The sequence below is a fragment of the Anser anser genome (genome assembly GCF_964211835.1).
Source record: "Anser anser genome assembly, chromosome: 17".
NCBI classification, from domain to species: domain Eukaryota; kingdom Metazoa; phylum Chordata; class Aves; order Anseriformes; family Anatidae; genus Anser; species Anser anser.
In genome coordinates, this window is record NC_139738.1 from 2,150,151 (window position 1) to 2,170,094 (window position 19,944).

The following is a 19,944-nucleotide window of genomic DNA, read 5'->3' on the forward strand; positions in this document are numbered from 1 at the left end:
ACTTAAACACAGACTAGTACTTAACACAAAGCCAGAAGAGTAATAAAGCCTTGTAGTGCCTGCCGGACAGAAGACTATCAACATTGAGGTGAGGCGGGAGTTCTCTTTCCCCACGTTTTTTCCATGCAAGACTGTACAATTAGCCACGTGCATTACATGAACCGTTTACCTTAGAAATTCTTAAATATTTCTGGTGGCTAACTCCAGAAAGGAACGAGAGGGGTTTAAAATGAAAACATATTTAAGAGTACCTTGGTTTCCTAAAACTCTAATCGATATATGTCTTCAACCATTACTCTTACTTCTTTATCAGACACAAATTCAGCAAAGTAAAGTAGAAGCTAAATTTGCCCTGGCAGTGACTCACTTTCAGCTATTTTACAATGGTTATTAATACAAGTGACCAAAACCATTCTTGGTTGCCTGTGTAAAAGACCCTTGCATCAGCCATGTAATGTCCAACAAACACAAGTGTAATGTCCTCCCACGACCAGGACCCCTCCCATCTCCCACAGCACCTGTGAGGGACTGCAAGGAGGCAAGACGGCCCCGGGCGCCTTACTGATTTTGACTAAAATTCGCACTGTTTCAATTCAGCCGTACAAAGCTGGACTTTTAGGGTAGGCATGGGGTGGAACACGTCCCAGTGTGCAGTAACTTTGCACAGACAAGGCCTCGAAGAACTCCCTGTTCCCAATACCCTTAGATGGGGTCGCTTGGTGAGCTCTCACAGCCCTGTTCCAGCTCACAACAGGACACGCAGACGCCTTCAGCCTCCCCACAGGCCTCAGAAGGCGAGCTTCCCGTTTGTCGCTTACTGATAACAAAGGCAGAGAAAAGCCCCAGTACTGAGGGATGAATAAACACAAAGAAAAAAAAATGGCACCTTTTTGAACTACACAATTTTAGGCCACCAACGGGTAAGATGAGCAGTTACCAGAAACTGCCATTTAACAAAAGAAAGGAAAACTCTCATGTTTTGGGATAAAATGAAGACTTCCCTACCCCCCCCATGCCTATTTGGGTCTTAGTGCCAAGATGAAATGAGCGCGAGGCCTAACCCACAGCACTGCTCAATTACAAGTCACCAGCTAACAGGTTCAGCTTGCACAAAGAGCTGTACAAACCTCAATTTATTGCCTTATTTCCTCGTATGCCTGATGCTGTCTCCCAGACTAAGCCTGTCTGAAGAATTGTGGTTTCCTCAAAAGTACCAACAAGTGACGAGCACAATACAAGTACGTGACAAACTTCCTGTATGTATTTGCCAAAGTAGAGTTAAGATAAAAAGATGTACAAAGCCTTATTTTAAAACATCTAACATAACTTTGGAAATCATATTGACTTCTTGTAAAATTCAGTCTTTGCTGTTAGTTACCCACAGTATTTTTCTATGAAGAGCTGTGCAGAACTCTCTGAGGAAGCTGCTCAATGCCTGTTTATTCCAGACCCTGAAACATTAGGTGCTCTGTAATATTTTGCTCAAGCACAGCACTGCTTTATCTCTCCTGCCTGCACTGCACTCTGGTGCTAGGACAGCCAGTGACAGACATCCAACAGGACCCTGCAGGCAATGTTGCAAATATCCCTGGTCCTTAGGAAAGCCAAAACCGCCGCACAGTCAGCTCCTGGAATTCTGGTTTTAGCCTTTTACTTTACTTTTAGCATTTACTCCCGCCCAAGGAAGGGAATGTAGTAGGGGACTGAACATCCCCACTGTCACAACTTCCATGCCTATTTCATGCCCCTTTCATGCAGCAACCTGCAGGGTTGTAAAGCTCTATTCGGTGTATATGGAGTCCACATTTATCTGCACTTGTTGCCCTGTTTTTTTTTTTGGTTGGTTGTTGGTTGGTTGTGGGTTTTTTTGGCTAAAGTAGAAGTCAACTGCAGGTAACGCCCCGTAGAGCAGCTCTCACTCTGGTTATGTTTAGTCTGGACACCTCTTATCAGTGAGACATCCTGTGATGCTAGAGAGGAAGCCCACATCATTTCCTGCTTCTGGTCTCCTGGTTAGCCATGTCTCATAGTGGTAACAAGCGGACCACTCCCCTTCCCGTTATTGAGAGCCTGGGGTTAAAAGGATTTCTGATTTCTATTGCTTTTTCTTTTCCTTTTTCCTCCTTCCTTAAAGTAACCACATCAAGTATTTGCAGCTTATGCTCTAGGTGTAGCAGCTCCTAACGCACGTGTACGTACCAGCACGCGTGGCAGAGCAGCTGCTGTAGTGAGTGCGGGCTGCAAGAATTCCCTTTAACATTAATTCAGGTAGTTACACCAGGCAAGTTAATCCCCTTGCAAATGCACGATACCTCTGTGGCATTTGCATCTCAGTGGCACACATCTCTGCCTGCAGGAGTTTAAATTTAAGCAAGCAAGCCCCATTTTTCAGAGACCTTCTGTTGCTAACTCCTTCTGGCCCATGCCTTTTACTTAAGCATTTCTCAGCCAAGCTTTCAGTTCGGGAACCAGTGATGGGGAACCAGTGGTCTGGCAGAGGGCTATTTAGGTGGGAGCAGGTCAGAGCAAGCCTACAGGGGAGGCAGATACAGCAAGGAAAGGAGAAGGGCTGCTCAGGAGCCCCCCTCCACAGAGGAGGTCTCGTTTCAGGGGTTAACAATGGGCATGGGACTGTGCCCTTTTTATAGGAAATGCATTACTGGGCAGCTGGGACCGTTTTATTGGAGGAAGGGGAAGGCAGGGCATGCGATGGATTGCTCCTCAGGGCTGTTTCTCACGGAAATCCAGGAGGCTGCCATCCTGCTCTCGACTCAGCCTGTTACGCTGGGTCATTTCAGGGGCTTGGAGCAGTGGATGCCTTGCACCCGCATGCCCTGCAACGCCAGGGCACAGCAAGGCAGCTTAAGGACACACAGCCTGAGCTCTGGGGTCGGCTTTGGGGTGGGCTTTGGTTAGTTTAAATAAGTTTGGTTAGTTTAAATAAGCTGAAAAATCTTACATGAGAACCTGATGCAGAGAGGGTGGGGAGGGATTTTTAGTTTGAAAGCCTAAAGCACCATGTCGCATGTACTGACATGTTCCTGCATTCCTAGAACTTTGTCACTGGGCTCACACTGGAAGGTTTCCTAGACCTGACACTTGCTGTTTTGGGGCTGTACAGCCCTGACAGCACTCCGGCCCGGCACTGCAGCTTGCTTACTGATGGGCCCTGCCTCCTTCTCCTGTCTTGAGTAGTTCCTGCAGGTCTGGCTTGACCTTTATGAAAAATACGGTCAGGTAAAGTGACTCTGTCTATTATTTATAGTATTGAAATGGATCCCCATACGCTGGCATGGCCAACAGAGTATTAGTGGAACAGAAATCACGTCTGGCACTTGTCTGAGTTCCCTGTAAATGGTGACTTTCATCTGACAAACGTGCGAAGTTCTGGGCAGAGCTGGGGGACTGCCACAGGTGCCGAAGGGCAGGCATGTTAGTAAACCCTGCAATTAGGACTAGGGCTGTGAACTGACACAATGGGGGCACAGAAATTCTATAGAGAGGAGTTGGACTTCATCAAATTAGACAAAATGAGGCCACTGGCAAACAAGGAAAAACAGACACTGGAACTACCCCTGAAAACTGCCGAAGCCGTACGCTGACGTGCCGTTAGCTTTCCGCGTTCAGGTCTTACCTGGGCAGAGTACTTGGCCCGAAGCCTGCCTGCTTCACAGCCCTTGTCACAAACTCGGATCTGCCTGGCTTGTTCCAGTTCCCTCTTTAGCCGTATCCGAGACTCATTGGCTTCCTTCATTTTCTTCTCATTCTCAGCTCTCAGACGTTCAATCTCTTTCCTTAAGTTGCGCTTCGCCTCTGTTGCTTCTCTCAGTTTCTCCTTCTTAGCCACTCGTAGGAACTCCAGCTCCTAGAAGACACAAGCAGTAAACTTGTGAGAACGGAGGCGCAGGGGCAGCATCAGTGCAAGGGCACAGAACCGCAAAAGAAGCGATCCAAACTGAAGCCCTCCCTCCCGTTGGTTAACACCACGGCTCATGTCTAAACCTCGCTCTAAACTTTCTGAAGCTTTTCTCCTGTAAATCAACAGGAGATCCTATGCCCAAGATACATACCCTGAATTCTTGGATAATAAAAAGCTGTGCTGCATCCACATTTTGCTTTGTCAAGCAAAATAGCTGTGACCATCTGTGACTGAATAAAGATGAACTGGATTTGGAGACAGCTACCAGCAACCTGCTGCTGCACACTAGCTCGAGGTTTCAAACAAACCAACTGCAATGCCTGCGCTTCTTGACCTGGAGACGCACCATGTGCAGATAGATGCCATTTGTGGATGCCCTTTGTGCACAGCAAAGCCGAACAGGACAGGTTATCACTTGCTGAAGAAATCAATAAGCAGCTCCATCTTACGAAGCCCCCCAAAAGAACACTTAAGGCAAGTATGAGAAAACACCAATCGTATATATTCTTTCTAAGGAAATTTGTTCTGCTGTAGGTAAGCTGTGTGCAGTCCTAGGTCTCCTGGCAGCCAGCCAGCGTGCTGCTCTGTGACATTTGGGAAACTGCAGGCTAAAACCTTAAGCTAAATCGAAACCATGCTTTGCTCTGGAAAGGGCCGCCTCTCACTGTCCAGGTTCTTAATAGGAACTGCTGCCGTGAAATCCCGTCCCAGGGGAGCCATTAGTGGGAGTGATAATGACAGGGAGACTAACGGGACAAAGGAAGAAACTCCGAAGTTGTTAAAAAGTTGACATGAAAAGACAGGTTCAACACTATGCTTTGAAAAACATGGCTGACTGAAGGTCTGTCTCCTAAATGGTTAAATTAGAAACTAAAGTTCTTTTTTTTTTTCTCTTTTTTTTTTTTCCAGAAGCAGCATTTCCTCTCTGTCAGACACAAACCCTCACGGCAGCATGTTTCTGTTAAGTAACACTGCAGTCGGGTCATGGGAAATTCACTCTTTTGACAATCTCGCTTCCTAGCCAGGCCATTGTTAGCTCAGCCCTGCCTCTGGAAGCCTGCACACATGTACTTTCTCTGGACGTGCAACTGGAAACCCACAGCTGCCCAACTGGAAACTGACAGCGATACCACATTCCCTCTCCTTGTGCCATGTTGCTGGATTTAATGCCCCAGTGCTCAATTCTGCTGCTTCATCACCTACCCCCTGTGATTCCTATTTTACTTTGAACTTGTGCTGTTTACTTAGTTCACACGTTTGACAATTAGCTTTAAGTATACACACTACTTAGAAATATTTAGCTGTACTTTTAAATACACAAAATTAAACAAATTTACTGAAACATGAGGGAACGAAGCAATTTGGTCAAGATGACAAGAAGGGCAGCTCAGTTGAAGACAGCTCTCAGCCGCCGTTCTCTGGGACCGGGGGTACACAAATCCCACCCCTGAGCCACTGCCCTTCGCTCCGCTCCCCAGGACCGGGCACTCTGCACACACCAAGGCCAGTGGAAAGCTTAGTAAGACTTGTAGACTCTTCACCAGAGCTTCTGCAAGTGTCTCTGTCCCAAGGATACCTTCCCTCCAGCAGCTGGGCAATATCAGGATTTTTAAAAATCTTTTAAACTGCAAATAAAGCCTCCATGAGGACAGGAACGTTTCTAGTTCAGTGAAGTTAAAATAAAATAAACTGTGCTGGAATAGAAGATTTTTTTTTCAGTAATAGATGTTGATTTTGGTAACCATGGACTTAGACCCTAAAGGAAAAACAGGTGACAAGCTTAAAAAAAATGTAAGAATGGTTCCTGCATACTTCAGTTTCCCAGATGAATTTACCAACAGTTCTCCAGTAAAGGCTGTTGCTATTTGGGAAAAATAAGGCATTTTTTTAACCGTGAGACTACCTAATGGTTTCTATCTGGAAGAGAATCTGCAGACAGTGATAACAAAGCTATTCTGCGACATTACCTGATGTAGGCTGCGTTTGGCTTGCAAGGCAGCATTTAGCTTCTCTTCCTGCTTCACTCTCATTTTAACAACTTCATGAAGGAATTTTTCTTTGGCTTCTTTTGTATCTAGGCCACTGTCCAGGGCCTGCCTTAGGTGCTCCAGCTCAGCTTCCAACCCACTGCTGTGAGAGTCAGAATGTGTTGCAACCTCATATGAACTGTTGACTGTGACTGGGGCTTGCATCCCAGGTGAGCTCATGTCCTTTGCAGAGCTGGATGAAGTAAAGGATGGGGAGGAGAGCGAGGATAAGGAGGAGGTGACTGAAAAATAGAAATATCTAAAATTAATCAAAAAATGTATAAAACAAATATAACTTAAAATATGCTGAGGCCCTTTTCTAAAGAGGAGACATTCAATAATTAACGAAAAAATGGAAGAAAGGAAATACTTATTTTATACTTTGACACCTGAAATGTGATGACAATGCAAACCTGATTAACTTACGGGACCACCTTACAATTTGCCTGAGTTGTGACTTTGGGATTTATGTCACAAACAGTGTTTTCTCTGTGTGTATAAAGAAACCAGTTCCTTCGTGGAAACCTGCGTGAGCCTGATGTTTTCAGTGGGTAAAGTTTCTCTTTTTGCATAAACGCCATGTAGCAAGTAAGGAAGCCAGCAGCAGCAGTTTCTAAGTGACTTAATGAGGTGACAGCAGTATCTTCATCTTTCGCTGAGCAGCCCAAGGTGTGAATACTGTCTAAGAACAAACTGACTCTTGATCTCTGCTTTGTGCATTCAACTCCATGGACGCAATACTGAAACCGAGCACATTCTCTGCCTGACGGAAAATTGTGTGCGAGTGTGTGCGTTCTGGAATTGCTATGGGCTACTTGTGCATAGCCCACAAAAGTCTTTAAAGAGAGCTCTTGATCAGATAGCAAAGCTTCACTATTTTTCTATGAACAACAACCATTATGTCCGCCTCTGCACAACACTTACCTGCTTTAATGAAAGGCTATCTGCTTTAATGAAAGCCTCCAGGTTTGTGGACATTTGTGGTTCAGGTGCTTCTTTTTGTTGAGGCACCTCTGTTCCTCTCCCAAGAAAACACCCCCTCAACATATGCCCCAATCTTATTTTTCATCACTCCTAAAGACTGCATTTTACATGCCATGAAGGTATTAGGCTTCCAGCATTACGTTTAAACACAACATAAGTTCGGTATCTAACTCCTGTGTATTACTACGGAAAATCCAGCACAAATAAAACAAAATAAAAGCAGGTGTGACTGTCACTTACATTCTTCCCTGGTTTCTACTTCAATTTCTGCTTCTGATTCCTTATCCTCTTCAGGGGCAGTAACAGTGGCCACTGGTTCTGGGATAGTTGGGTTCTCTGCAGCAAGTTTTCTTTTCCGCGGCTGGACGGTGCTGCTCAGCGGCTCACTGCTCCGCGACACTACTGTGGCACAGGGGGGGTTGCTCACAATTTTCTGTTGGGCTGGAGGTGCGAGTGCCACATTGGGGGCCACAGCATTCTCAAAGCTTTTGTAGGAGTAAAAACTGTTGGAGAGAGGGAGGCAAAAGGAAGGAGAATAGGGTCATATTCTTGGCTTTAAAACGCTTCCCAATCCATGTGCTACACTGAAACTGCAAGACACAGGACACTTACGGAGTGACAGTGATCGATTTGCACCAGCTAAGAATCTGGTTATGTATTTCTTAAGCATTATGCACTCACTTAACTGTGGAAATGATTTATACTGCTAATTTCCATCCAATTCAGGAGGGATCGCATTTGAAGTACCACGTATTCTAAGGGCACCAAACAGATTAGATCCTGAGTCTAAAAATTATTATGCTGTTTCCTCACGATCTTCATGCATTATTGATTTTCCTAGTCAGACTTCTTTAGTTCTGTCTGTCCACAAATATTTTGTAAACTTGGAAACAGCACTTCCTTAAGAAAGGCCACAGGAGTGCAAAAAGCATATTCTTGAGTATCTGTATTTTCTTGACACAGAATGCATCTGAGTGCAGATACGTGAAGTCGCACTTAAAAACAACTATGTTAAAGAACAGCAATTTGTATTGTCAAATACACAGAATTTTACAAAGTACAGATCAAAGACTGCCTTTGCAACTTTGATTCAACATCCACAATATGATGTACCCTTAATCATACATTAAAACTTCTCCTGAAACTGTTGAAGCAGTTTTTATCCCAAGACTTAAGTTGGCCAGAGGCATACTCTTACACCAGTTTAACCCTTCTCACCCTTCTCTCCTGACCTACTTTAAAAAATCTGTTTAAAAGCAAGGATATGATGGGAAGCTTTTTTTTTTTTTTAAACAAATCAGAAAAGTCAGTCCCCGAGACTTCTAAGAACTTGTTCATCAGGGCAGCAGAACGTGTTCTCCCTAACACCCACTAAAACACCTGGCCACTTCAGTCAAACTTTCCAAAGAAACCATTACCCTTAGGCAGAAACCTGGCAGGAAGATTTTTCAGGCCGAACAGATTGCCCTGACACTTTCCGCTCTGTGACACCAGCAGCCCCACCTATGGGGGCAGTGACTCATTCCGGTACCAGTTTAATCATGTCGCTACTGAAGAGCAGAATCTGGCTAACAGCATCAGCTCTTTGATGGGTCCCGCAGCCTGAGGAGTTTTCCACTGCTGTGCCATGACCCCCGGGACCACTTCCCACCAGGAGAGGACGGGTAGCCCCCTGTCCTTCCAGTCCTCTGCCCTCCTCTGCTGTTGCAGGCACAGGAGAGGGCCCAGCCGCGGCTCTGCTGGCAGCGTGCTGCCAGGCCCGTGCTGCAGAGCTGCTGCAGCTACCAGGCAGCAGTTGCCTGGAAATGGCTGCCTGGTCCCTGGCCACCTGCCCCAAGAGAATAACTCGATCTTCCTGTAAACAGCGAGGCCTGAGAAATTCTGATGACAACCCCATTATCAATATTATCAAAAGTTCGTAGAAGCAACCTTCATTTCAGACCTTCATGGCACATTTCACCAAAGAAAACCTATTTAATAAATGCACAGAATACCAATTCCTATTTTTCCTTCCCTCCTGCTAATTAAAACACTGCAGCTGCAAACGCTTTTTATTCTGATACCAGTGGACTGACTGAATTACAAAGCCAGCAGTAACAGTGCGAGGCACCAAACATAAAGCAACTTGCTCTCAAATGGATCTCCACAGTTGCTAACCCCATCCCTCCTTCAGTTTGTGTCTCCTTACCTGTCACGGATCAACGCAGGAAGATGGCTCGAGAGCTCTTTCTCATTTGCTGATACAGCAGGGGACCAGGGCCGGAAAGCTGAGAGACGCTGACGGGGGTGGACACAGCCAATGCTCTGAGAAGGAGGAGAAAGAAAAATGAGTAAATACAAACATTCTTTTAAAAGTATTAATCGCAAAGGAGCATTAGTTATTAAGGCCACATTTCGTTACCCCTAAAACTGCTTCCCTGCTGGCTAAGACCTACTTGCTTAGGGGGCTCTACTGAAGAGGTGACTGTACCAACGTTACCCCACTTTTTTTAGTTTGCCATCAAGTTATCTGTGGTGTGCAGAGACCACACGAGGCTCCTGAGTCTTTCAGGATTCTTGTACCTCAAAGGCATGGAGGAATTGCTTACATCATCATCACAATCAAGGGCAGTGAACGCTGGAAGATGGCAAGGAAATTGGGAGGACCGCCTAACTTTATGCTTACTAGGAAAAGGACAGAAATGTTGTTAATTTAGAAAAGCTGGGCGAGGTCTTTCTCACATTTTCTCTTCTGGTTTTAGTAGAGGGATGCTATATGGGAATTTGATCTCTCTTTTGATTACAAAATACTCAGCAATCACCTTGTTAGATGAACTGGATAAGGACCGTAACCAACTGGACTGTTTCTCCTTCTCAGTAGAAGCTGAAGTTTGGGAAGCAGAGTCATCTATTTTGGTTTTTTTGGAAGCAGGAGGATCTGAAGGGACCTGAAACAAAGAAAGAATCAGATGTAATTAGTCATTTTGCAATCAGCCTAGAAACAGGCTATAAAGCAAAAGCAAATTTTATATTTAAAAGTAAGAATCATTGCACTTTTTTCTGCATTTTTAAACCTAAGGAACAACAAAAGAGTAAAGACGGGAGAGGCACAAACTATGACACAACGTGGTTTCATTCCTTCATTTAAAACACCCAGATAATGTGTAGGTGGTGCAGGAGTGACAGGGAGAAATATAAGTGAGACATTCACACCATGTTGCAGAGAAGTATCTGACTTTTATTATTTTTGTATGCAGAAAGGTAAGTTTTAATGTGGTTGCTGAACTGGAAAGATTATTTTAAACGAGAACAGAACAGACTTTGTTATTCTGTTTGCAGTGGTTGTTATGCCGATGACTTCACTACCCCACAGCTGCAGTGGATTCTGGGGGTGCTGCCAAGAGCTGCTTTGCCTTTTCCACAAGTGGCTCAGCTTGGCCCATAAATCATCCCCAAGCATAAGAAAGCCCTTTGGCAAGCAAAACGCCTTTCCTTCAACACTGTGAAGGAATAAAATTCCTATAGTCCCAGCGTGGCTTACAAAAAAATTGGTAACTACTGGTTTAACTGGTGCGCTGGGGATACCAGCTTGAAGCCCTGCCAGTACAAACACGTCTGTCGGCAGGGAGGGAGAAGGTTCTGGACCTTACTCTGCCAACAACAAGCGCAACGTGCCACCTCCGTTCCTCTTCCTTCTTCTGTCTTTTTCGCAGTTCTGAGCTCGCTCTGTTTCCATCAGCCTGGTTCTAAGTCAGGTGGCGGAACCACGCTGCAAGCACTAGGAACAGCTCGTCTCCGCGCTCCATTGTACAACCCCATCGCTCACTGTGATTTGGTGGGCAAGTATTTATGCCTGTTTTGCAGACACACCTGAATGGCAACATTTTGAGAGCTGAAATGCTTCAAAAGGAGGTGTATCTGTCAGTGAAAGAAAGGATCTCACTTGCCTGTGTCTTGTGTTCTGAAAATCAGCCCCCTTCAGGGCATCTGAACTGGGAACTGAGACTGCTTCAGCGAACGGTTATTCACTTCTGAAAGTCGAGATCTCAGGGACTTTACCTGAAGCATACACGAGGAACCGAAAGCAGTATTGCTAAATTGCGCTTATCCAGACTCCCAGCTGACTTCCAGGCAAAGCCAACAGCTAGGTAACTAGAGCAACACCATCCCTTCTGCACACCTTAATTAGCAGGAAATGATGACCTGTCCAAGAACAGCCTGCTGCTCGCGTGGAGGCAGGGCACGAGCGCGAATATCCAGCCAACGCCAGCTCCTCTGGCAGCACGCGGCGCTCTTAGGGCTCCTCCAGCCCCATGTGCATAGTAACAGAATCAAACCAAGGCTGGAGGCTTTAGTACAACATTCCCTGGCACTCTGGAGCTTGGGGCAGCTTTCCATATGTAGCAGATGAAATAGTATGACATGGGTGTGTATATGTGTAACCGCAAGTACAAAATTAGCCCGTACCAGTGCCAAATGCCAGCCTCGGTGGATTTGCAGAGGATTCCTCCGGCACAGCCTCGGGCTTTCTTGGGGTTGACGCTGGTACTGGCTATGGCGTGGTACCTCCCATCCGACCCAACCAAGACAAGGCATTTCTAAACGCTTTTTGTAGAAATCGCAGGACAATGCATTGGAAAAGATTTGGTTTTGCTTTCAGAGATGCTGTCTGTGCAGAATTAGTGACAGCATGAGAAAAGTATTTGGCAAGTGACTCCTGATCCCAGCCCTATCCACTGGGGATGGTGAGCAGTGTGGGGAGGGGAGCCTGGGCGGAGGGTGGGGAGGAAGGGGCTTGGAATGAAAAAGGCAGCAGGTGGCAAGGCTCAGCGTGGAGACCCCTTCCTACCCCGAGCAGCATCGCCTGCGGAGCAGCCGCCCCGGCGCTGCCCCTCCAGCACCACGCGCCCAGCAAGAGCCGGACCCGCACCCCGGGTCAAGTGCAAAACCAAGCAGCCTTGGGAGAGGAAAGCAGAGTGCCCGGTTCTGAAAGGGCTGGGGGAGAGGTTTAACAAGAATGATCTCATTTGCACTTTTAAAGAAGTCGAGTCTCCTCTCCAGCTTTCTCCACTGTCCCCCTTCTTTTCCCTGAAACGAGGCCGACATCCCAGGCTCAGGAGGGCTCTGAGCACAAAACCCACCAGTAGACAAGGGAAAGATGCTCAACCTTTCGTTGCCAGGAGCCAGGACTGACCTGAAAACACGAGATGCTGCAAGAAAACAAGCAGTAAGCAAGATGTGTGCATGGGGGGAAAATGGTTTTTCCTTCCCCACAAAGAGATGGAAATAAGGTGAACAAAGGGGGAGAGAGAACAGGTGCTGACTGCGGCACGCAGGTTTTGTACCTTAAAGTCATCTCCCACCATAGCACTCGAGCATTCCTAACGGACCGGTGCTGTCTACAGGGGTAAAGCACTTCAGCTGGACTCGAAGGACTGCTGCCAACATAATTCGTGAATTGCTGGGATGACCTTGGCCAGTTTTCTTTCCATCCCTCTCCCATTTTGTTTACACAGATCTCTGCTGCTCGCGGCACGGACTGCCTCTTACTACGTGCTCATCAACACCCCCACGTACGAGACGACTTCTGGGTCCCATTGTAACAATGCAGACATGCAGCAGTACCACAAGTTTTCCCACCTGGTCTGTGAAACCCTCAGAGAATACATGTCACTATGTGTCAAAAAATGAAGGGTATCTCAGAAACTCCTGAACTGGAAGGTGTCTGGCTACAGCCCGTAGTCATCCGGCGAGTCACTGCTCCGGTGTGTTCCTGTCGGCTTGGACATCCCCTCCCACTGAAAACGCTTCTGCCCCTCTCCCCAGAAATGCCATGGCTGCATCATGAACTCATCAAAAACTCCACCTACGAACACCAAAAGCAGGTCAGAGCTGTACTGTACTGCACCCCTGGAAAAGACAGAATTAAATTGTCTACAGGAGATAGCGAGGGGAGGCACAAGACCGCATCCTGAACACGTCTCTCCGACTCACTGATTACATCCCATCCGGGTTAGACCCCAGGCAGCAACAAACAACAAACCCCACTCTGACACTTCCATCCCAGCCCCAGCAGCCAGCAAACCTCGGTACTGGCTCCAGCGTGGATGATTTTATTTCATTTTCTCTCTTTGCCAAATATTGGAATATATGAAGTCGCAAAAGAAATACAGAAAATCTGATGCAACTTTTTTGCCATCTCTTCATACATGACTTATCAAAAACTTCAACCCAAACCCTACAAGACTGGAATAAATATTTCCTCATTTCTTCCTCAGTTTTTCTTCCACTGCAGGCAACTTAATGACTTGTTATCAAATAGGCTTTGCACTTGGCAAAGCGGTTTGTTAATACACATTTTCTCAAATCCACAGATGTAAGAAACTTCATGACACAAAGCGGGCCCAGAAATATTATGCGAAGCATTTACTTAAGCTTTTGGACTGTTGTTTTCTAAAGCAATTGATATTTGAGGGAAAAAACATACATAGAAAGATTTATAACGTTCCTTAAAAAGGAATCTCAAAGTACGTTCCAAAGGGAAATTTTGGCACGTGAACTTTCATGTCAGCCCTTTTAAGACAAACTGAGACTAAGCAGCCTAATTTGGCCTCTAGCCAACCAGGGCCACATTTGACATGTCGGATCAAATTTCCCGGTTCAGTCCAGCAGTACAGTAACAGAGCATGAGACCAGTGGAAAGGATTTTTGGCCCTCTACTTCTCAGACAGCCCGGCCCTGCAGCACCAGGTCAGCACGGGGCATGGAGGTGAGAGTCGCTTCTCATGGCAGAGAATGGAAGATGAGACCAGAAGAAATCCTTTAACTTTGTGATTTAGGACTGCTCATAGATATTATCCTTGAAGCCTGAGGATCTACCAAACTATGTTTTCTGAAATAATTTGCCTCTTTTCCCTACCTTATTTCCACCACTACGCTGGGCTGACGAGGTGCCTTGAGCCCTTCGCTCCTTCCTCTCCGCTCTGCTGCACCCACCCAGCGCCTGCCGCACCTTCGGGGCGCTCTGTGATGTGAGCAGCTATCCACTAGGGGATAAGCTAAGACCACTACAACCAGGACAGTGCTCCCTCTGGGAAGGAGGCCAAGCACAGGCCCAGTCCTGCAAAATGGCGAAGCCAATGGGACCGCTCACAGAACACCAAGGGCCCTGCGGTGGTGAAGCTTCTGCCTTGTTAAGGAGGGAAAAGACGAGGTGAAAAGAGGTGAAAATGCTGAAGAGGCTGACTTGCCTGGGGAACTTAGCTTAGAAATGTAACTTCAGACAAGAAGTCCGTGCTCCACCTTCTGATCTGTCCTCTGGGGATAAAACCTCACCAGAGCTGGGACTACGTTTGGCATCAAATTCCAGAACCTAATTGAAAACACAGAGCTGTGAGGACGGGGAGGAACGGCGCACGTTTATCTGTGTGCGTAACCTTTCCGAGGCTAGGTGTGAACGCATTTCTGCTGTGTGTGGTGACGGGAATGAGTGGAAGAAGAACGCCAGGCTTCTGCTCTCCGAATTCAGCGCTGCCGTGCCCTGGGGACCAGGAGCAGGTGCTGAGACCCGCACTGTGCCGCCGCGATTCCCCCCTGCACAGACACCGAGTGTGCTCCGTGCCAATGCGGGGCGAAGGCTGGGACCTGTGCCCTGGCCCAGTCCCCTCCGTTTAGAGAGGGGCTGGAAAGGTGGTTCCCACACCAGCACAAGTCACGGCGTCCTACGTGGCATCCTTAGAAAGGTTTGTTTATCCTCCCGATTGGTTTAATGTCCTCCAAGCTACCCCGATACCTAAAACTCTGAATTTCTGTCTCTAAACACATTTTGGAAATAGTGGAAAGCTGAAGAACTCAATTTCATCCTCTGGTGTAAATCAGAAATGTCTCCATTGAAAACTGCAGCTAAAAAAGCATGTAAAACCAGAACAGGCAAAATAAAAAACGGGCTCTAAACCTACAGACAGCACAGCAGCGTTTTGCTCGAGCTATCTTTCTTGCTGCTAGCTCATGCAAACAGCTGAGTTCAGTTATACCATGAGAAAGGGTGGGGTTTCCTGTCTCATCTAATACTCCGTCTGGGTGTGAAAATTAAGCAGCTTTCTCATTAGGGGCACAAACCACAAGACCAGACGCCCGTCTGATACGAGCATGGAGAAACCCCAGAGATAGACTGCTCGGGTTCAAAACGTGTCAGACATCCCGAGATAAAAATACACAAAAAATGAAAGAGCGGAGCTGGCGGTGAGCACATTTTACCACCAGCATCTAATGCCCACGCTGGCACTCGGTGCTGAAGCAGCTACCCAGCTGGTGCTGCAGTGGCTCAGCACCCCACTGACCTGGTCTGCATTCGAGGTTCATTTCGGGTCCACTGGGTGAGCCGGGTCCTCCCACTGGCTTTGTGAGCCTCTGTTTAAAAATTATCTGGTTGCTGTTTAATGTGTTTTTCCTGTTACAAACTAGCCCTGCACCACCTCCGCTCATATTTTTCCCCAAAGGAACTTGGTGTTTGGCAAACACCTGGCACAGCAACTGTCCTACAGCCAGTGGCAAGGCAGACGCAAGACCATGGCTTTCCTTACCCAGCAGTGAAAAGTGAACCCAGGCAATTATCCCGATCTCTCCAGTTCATGCCACTGGTAATGCCTGCGGAGCCCTAGGAAAGTCTCCAGGTAATACTTGCTTAGATCACTGCTGAGAAATCGGAGTATCTGAGTTCCTGCTCCGTGAAGAGCACACTGGCTAACAAAACGGGAACGGAAAGGCAGGACTTTCAGGTGCTATTCCAAGTGGCTTCACTTGGTCACTGGTGTGACCATGGCCCAGTTACTTACGCTCAGCTGACCCGTAGGAATAAAATGGGTACTGTTACTTAGCCATCTTACAGGGGGCCATGAGGTTTTTCTTCTGCTCTGACTTGGAAGAAAAGGCTGCAAAGTCTGCTTGTAAGCACAGGGAAGCCATGGCACTGTGTGGTCCCTCTTCCTCCAGTCCTACCATCCCGTTCCTTTCTTCAGCTCCCTGAGCCTGGCACAGGCTCCTGCTGGTGCAGCGATGACTGTACGTTGCACAGCCTTGTGGCACGGCATTTCAGAAGAAACGTACCTTTACCAGTGAAAAGTATTCAAAGGTGCTTCTACGGGTTGCTGAGATGACAAATCCTGAGCCTGGGAACTGCCGCTGGAATTCTCCACGTGCAGCTTCTATGAACTGCAGGCCTGGGTCTATCTAGGAAGAGGCTGAATCACGCAGAGCTGCGAGAGCTCTGCGCTTATCTCGTTTGTCCCGAGACTTCTTTCAGATTTCTAGTCAAAATCAAACTAAAAAACAAAACCAGAGGTATCTGAAATATGGAGAAGAGCCCTTGATCTGCATCCTCTAAGCCTCCACGAGCACACCAAGTGGTGGTGAGAACACCTGCTTCCCAAAGCCTCTTTGTGCCTTGGCCCAGAAATGATTGCTAACGCATCAGACGTCTTTATCAGCACTGCACTTTCACATGGATTAAAGAAAAATCAGCTACAGATTGATAGCTGTCTCAGTAATAAAAAAGCTAAAAATAATGCTGTTCTATGGAGCCGTAAGAAGATTTACTGCTCGTCTACTGCATGTTTTTAAGACAGAAAAAGCCTACCCCACTGCAGTGTCAGTCCTAGAAGTGTATGTAGCGTTTGTTTTATTTTCCTTTTTTTTCCCAACTGTGGTTTTGCTGGGCAGCAGCCCAGGCAGCACGACCAGGGAGCTTTCCATCTTCCCATGTTTCACTGCTCTGGTGGAAGCACAAGCACCCATTTTACCCCGTCACTGGCGAGCGTACGCCCACGGGAAGGATTTGCTTTTGTTCCTGCCTTTAGAGCAGACGCGCCGGCTGCCGGCGTGTCCCCCAGCTCTGTGCGGGGGACCCTGCTGGGAACCCCCCGGCTGCAACCAACCTGCTCCGCACTCCCATCGCCGAGCCGTCGTGGCCTCGCCGTGCCTCTCCTGGAGGGAGATGTTCTGCTTGTGCAAAAGCTGGCTTTTACTGCACGACAGCCAGCTGAAGGCAACTGCTGCGCCGTCTCCGACAAAGTGCTACGGAAAGAGGTGGCCTTACAGACATACAGGGGTATAGGAAGTTGTGATTTTCTAGAACACTTCTACATAGCCCCTGGCTTAAGTCACCAGCCATTTTCAAAGCATTAAGAAAGAAAAAAAAAAGTTTTCTCTTTTGTCTAAACATTTCTCCCCTTGTATTTATCTTACTATAAAAGTTGGGTCAGGTGCTATTTGATGACTGCACATACCCTAAGGAGGAGCAAAAATTAATGCATTTCTCTAAGTCATGGTATTAAAAGGCCAGAAACAATGCCCCAAGAAAACACCAATTCCTGAAACTCAATTTTGAAATGGAGGGAGAAAATGCAAATAACATCAACACTTCTCTACTTCAGAAGGATCAGTAAGCCTTCTGGGATTCTTTCGGGCCACTGTGCACTTCCTGCAACTCGCCAACTTTTCCCTGCCTGCAGTATCAGGGAGGCAGGAAGGGGAGCAGGAGGACACAGCTAGGGCTACTGGAAACTTGTGCTGAGAAAAATGCTGAGCCACTTCGATTAGCTGCTTAATTCCTGATCACAACAATTACTCTTTGTTATTATTCTTTGATATAGATCCACCCAACCTAAACCCGGCCGCCAACCCCAGCCTCCCAGCACCCCAAACCCCACCGCCTGCAGTGCGCTCGGAGCCAGCTCTGCACAGCCCCCTCGTCCCAACAACACGTGGCCAGGATGACGACACCGCTGCGCGCTGTCTACAAACAATATGCTCCATTGGAGGCTCCAACAATGCGCTCGGTTATGCTCTAGGCTCTGTGGCCTGCATCATTTGTGTCCCCATAAATTAAGCCGAGTACCCTTGGGCTGTTACTCAGGAGCCACAGGACAGACACCCCGCAAAACTGGCTGTTTCTCTTCATTTTCTGCTTCTTACGGTTTGATGGGAAATCATCGAGTATCTCAGGCCTGACAGTCAAACAAAGTAGGAGGCAAATTCCATGTAACTGAGCGATAGGTGGAAGGGTAGTTTTGGGGGGTCGGGAAGGCAGAGAAGAAGAAACCAGAGGACATCCTCCGTGCCACGCAACCGTGTTCAGAAAGCACAGCTCCCTGCACCATGGCTGTAGGGACCGCACGGGTTGTTCAGCCGTAGAAGTTTCCAGCTCCACAGACATCACATTTTTAACGGCCATTCCTTTAGCCTCAGAAGTCTAGGAACTTTCACGAGTTGCTCAACAAAAACAGGATCTCCCACCCCAAGTGATCCTGCATCTCCGACTGCTCTCGCTGGGGCCTCTCCGCGAGGGGTGAGGACGGAGAGCCGACGCGCGCCACACGGGGCCAGCGGCAACGTCAAAGCCAGGCGTGGCTGCGGCTGCCTGCTATCTGCACAGCAGCAGTTAGCTGCTGAATAAAGTTCTCCTCTGATTTTCTTTCCCTCTTTCTTTTTCTTCGTGTTTTTTTAAGAGACATCTGAAAAGATAGCTGCTTATTTGCTAAGCGATGTACTTGGGTTTTGGCTCTGGGTGAAGCAACTGGGAGCCTCTTTTCCACTGGCTACGAGTTTGTTTTGCCCTTCCAGTGGAAACTAAAAGTTATGGCTTGAAACGAATTCCCTGCCCTGTGGTTTCAAACAAAACAAAACAAAACAAAACAAAACAAAAAAAAAAAACCAGCTCCCGCTTCCCGCTGGTTGAGTCGAGCCAGTGGTGGAGCCCAGCGCAAAGCAGGTCAGGGGACGGCGAAGGAAAAGGGCCCCTCTTCCCCCGGCCGTTTGTGTTGGCAGCAGCCGGCTGGGAACGCTGCGATGCCGTGGCAGGCCGAAGGAAGGGGGGTGCGACTGACTGAGAAAAACAAATTAAGCAGGCATGTGTGCCTGCGCACACACAGGCACGGGGGTGCGAGGCAAACAAGGCAGGTTTGGCAGCTGGAGGGAACCGAGGGCTCGGCCCCCGCTGCAAGGGAAGCGGAGGGAAGTTCTGCCACCAGATTCATCAAGGAAAATCAAAATTTCCTCTGCGAACAGATCTGCTTTGCCTGATCCTCGCTGAATTGTTTGCGGGGTCATGGTTCTGGACGTTAAAAAGCCCTTTGTGGATATTTTCTCCTCGCATTTTCTTTGAAACGAACCCAGGAGCTCTCGCCGTAACTGCACGTAAGTTCCAGCTGCACGCTCTCTCCAAGGCTTCGGTTCCTGTACTGTGGAGACATGTCCACTCTGCCAGCCAAGAATCTCATTTTAATTTCAAATGTTACATAAAAGGGCAAATATTCCCCTTGTGGTTTCCACTAGTATCGACTCTACCAGGCACGGCGATCTTCCTCCAACACCAACGAATGCACGAAGGCCCCCAGCGATGGGGCAGTTTGGGAACCCTGCAGAGGGTTCGAGGGCTCTGCATGGGGCCAAGCTCTCCCCAGGTACGGGGCCAGCAGCGGCAGCTCCAGGGCGCCCTGGTTTGGGTTCCTCCCCAGCTCCCTGGGGCCTGCAGAGCTCCCTGCGGCACACAGCCGGCCTCTGACTCAACGCGGTGATGCCCCTACAAAGCTCCCAGCACCCCGCGGTTCGCATTCCTCCTTTTAGTTAATTACAAGGACGGTATTTGTCCGCAGAGACCTCCTTGCTCTTGAGCACTTCTTCTTCTCGGGTTCATCTGCCCTTCACTCACCTCTCCCCCTGTGCCACCCTTCCCGAGCACAGGCCATGCTCACGGGGTGCACGGCCAGGCCCATGGCACGGTATTTCACCGCTGCGGTTACGCTCCGGCTGGGTCCCCCCGCAGCCTTCTGTGCCAGAACTTCACCGGGCGCTCGGACGTGAACTGAAAACCCCTCGTACGGCACTGAGCATCAGGCAGAAATAAGGCAGGATTGTAAGGATCAACTTTATGGAGAGCTGCCAGAACTACAGCTCCTTGAATCATTTTGTATTTTTAACTGCCTGTGTGCATTCTCTGAGGCAAAGCTCTAAGGTCTGTGTTTAGTCTTAAATCAGAAT

At 47.8% G+C, this 19,944-nt stretch overlaps 1 protein-coding gene across 3 annotated transcripts in view; it reads right to left on the reverse strand.

The window, feature by feature from the left end:
• SKI (SKI proto-oncogene) overlaps positions 1-19,944 on the reverse strand; it is a 135,793-nt gene that overhangs the window by 4,998 nt on the left and 110,851 nt on the right. For all 3 annotated transcript variants that reach the window (XM_083802333.1, XM_083802334.1, XM_083802332.1), the window contains 5 exons: positions 9,732-9,857; positions 9,119-9,234; positions 7,171-7,433; positions 5,887-6,188; positions 3,635-3,865 (listed from right to left, as the gene is read on the reverse strand). In XM_083802333.1, the coding sequence (XP_083658459.1) occupies positions 3,635-3,865; positions 5,887-6,188; positions 7,171-7,433; positions 9,119-9,234; positions 9,732-9,857 (1,038 nt within the window). The remainder of the gene's footprint in view (positions 1-3,634; positions 3,866-5,886; positions 6,189-7,170; positions 7,434-9,118; positions 9,235-9,731; positions 9,858-19,944) is intronic.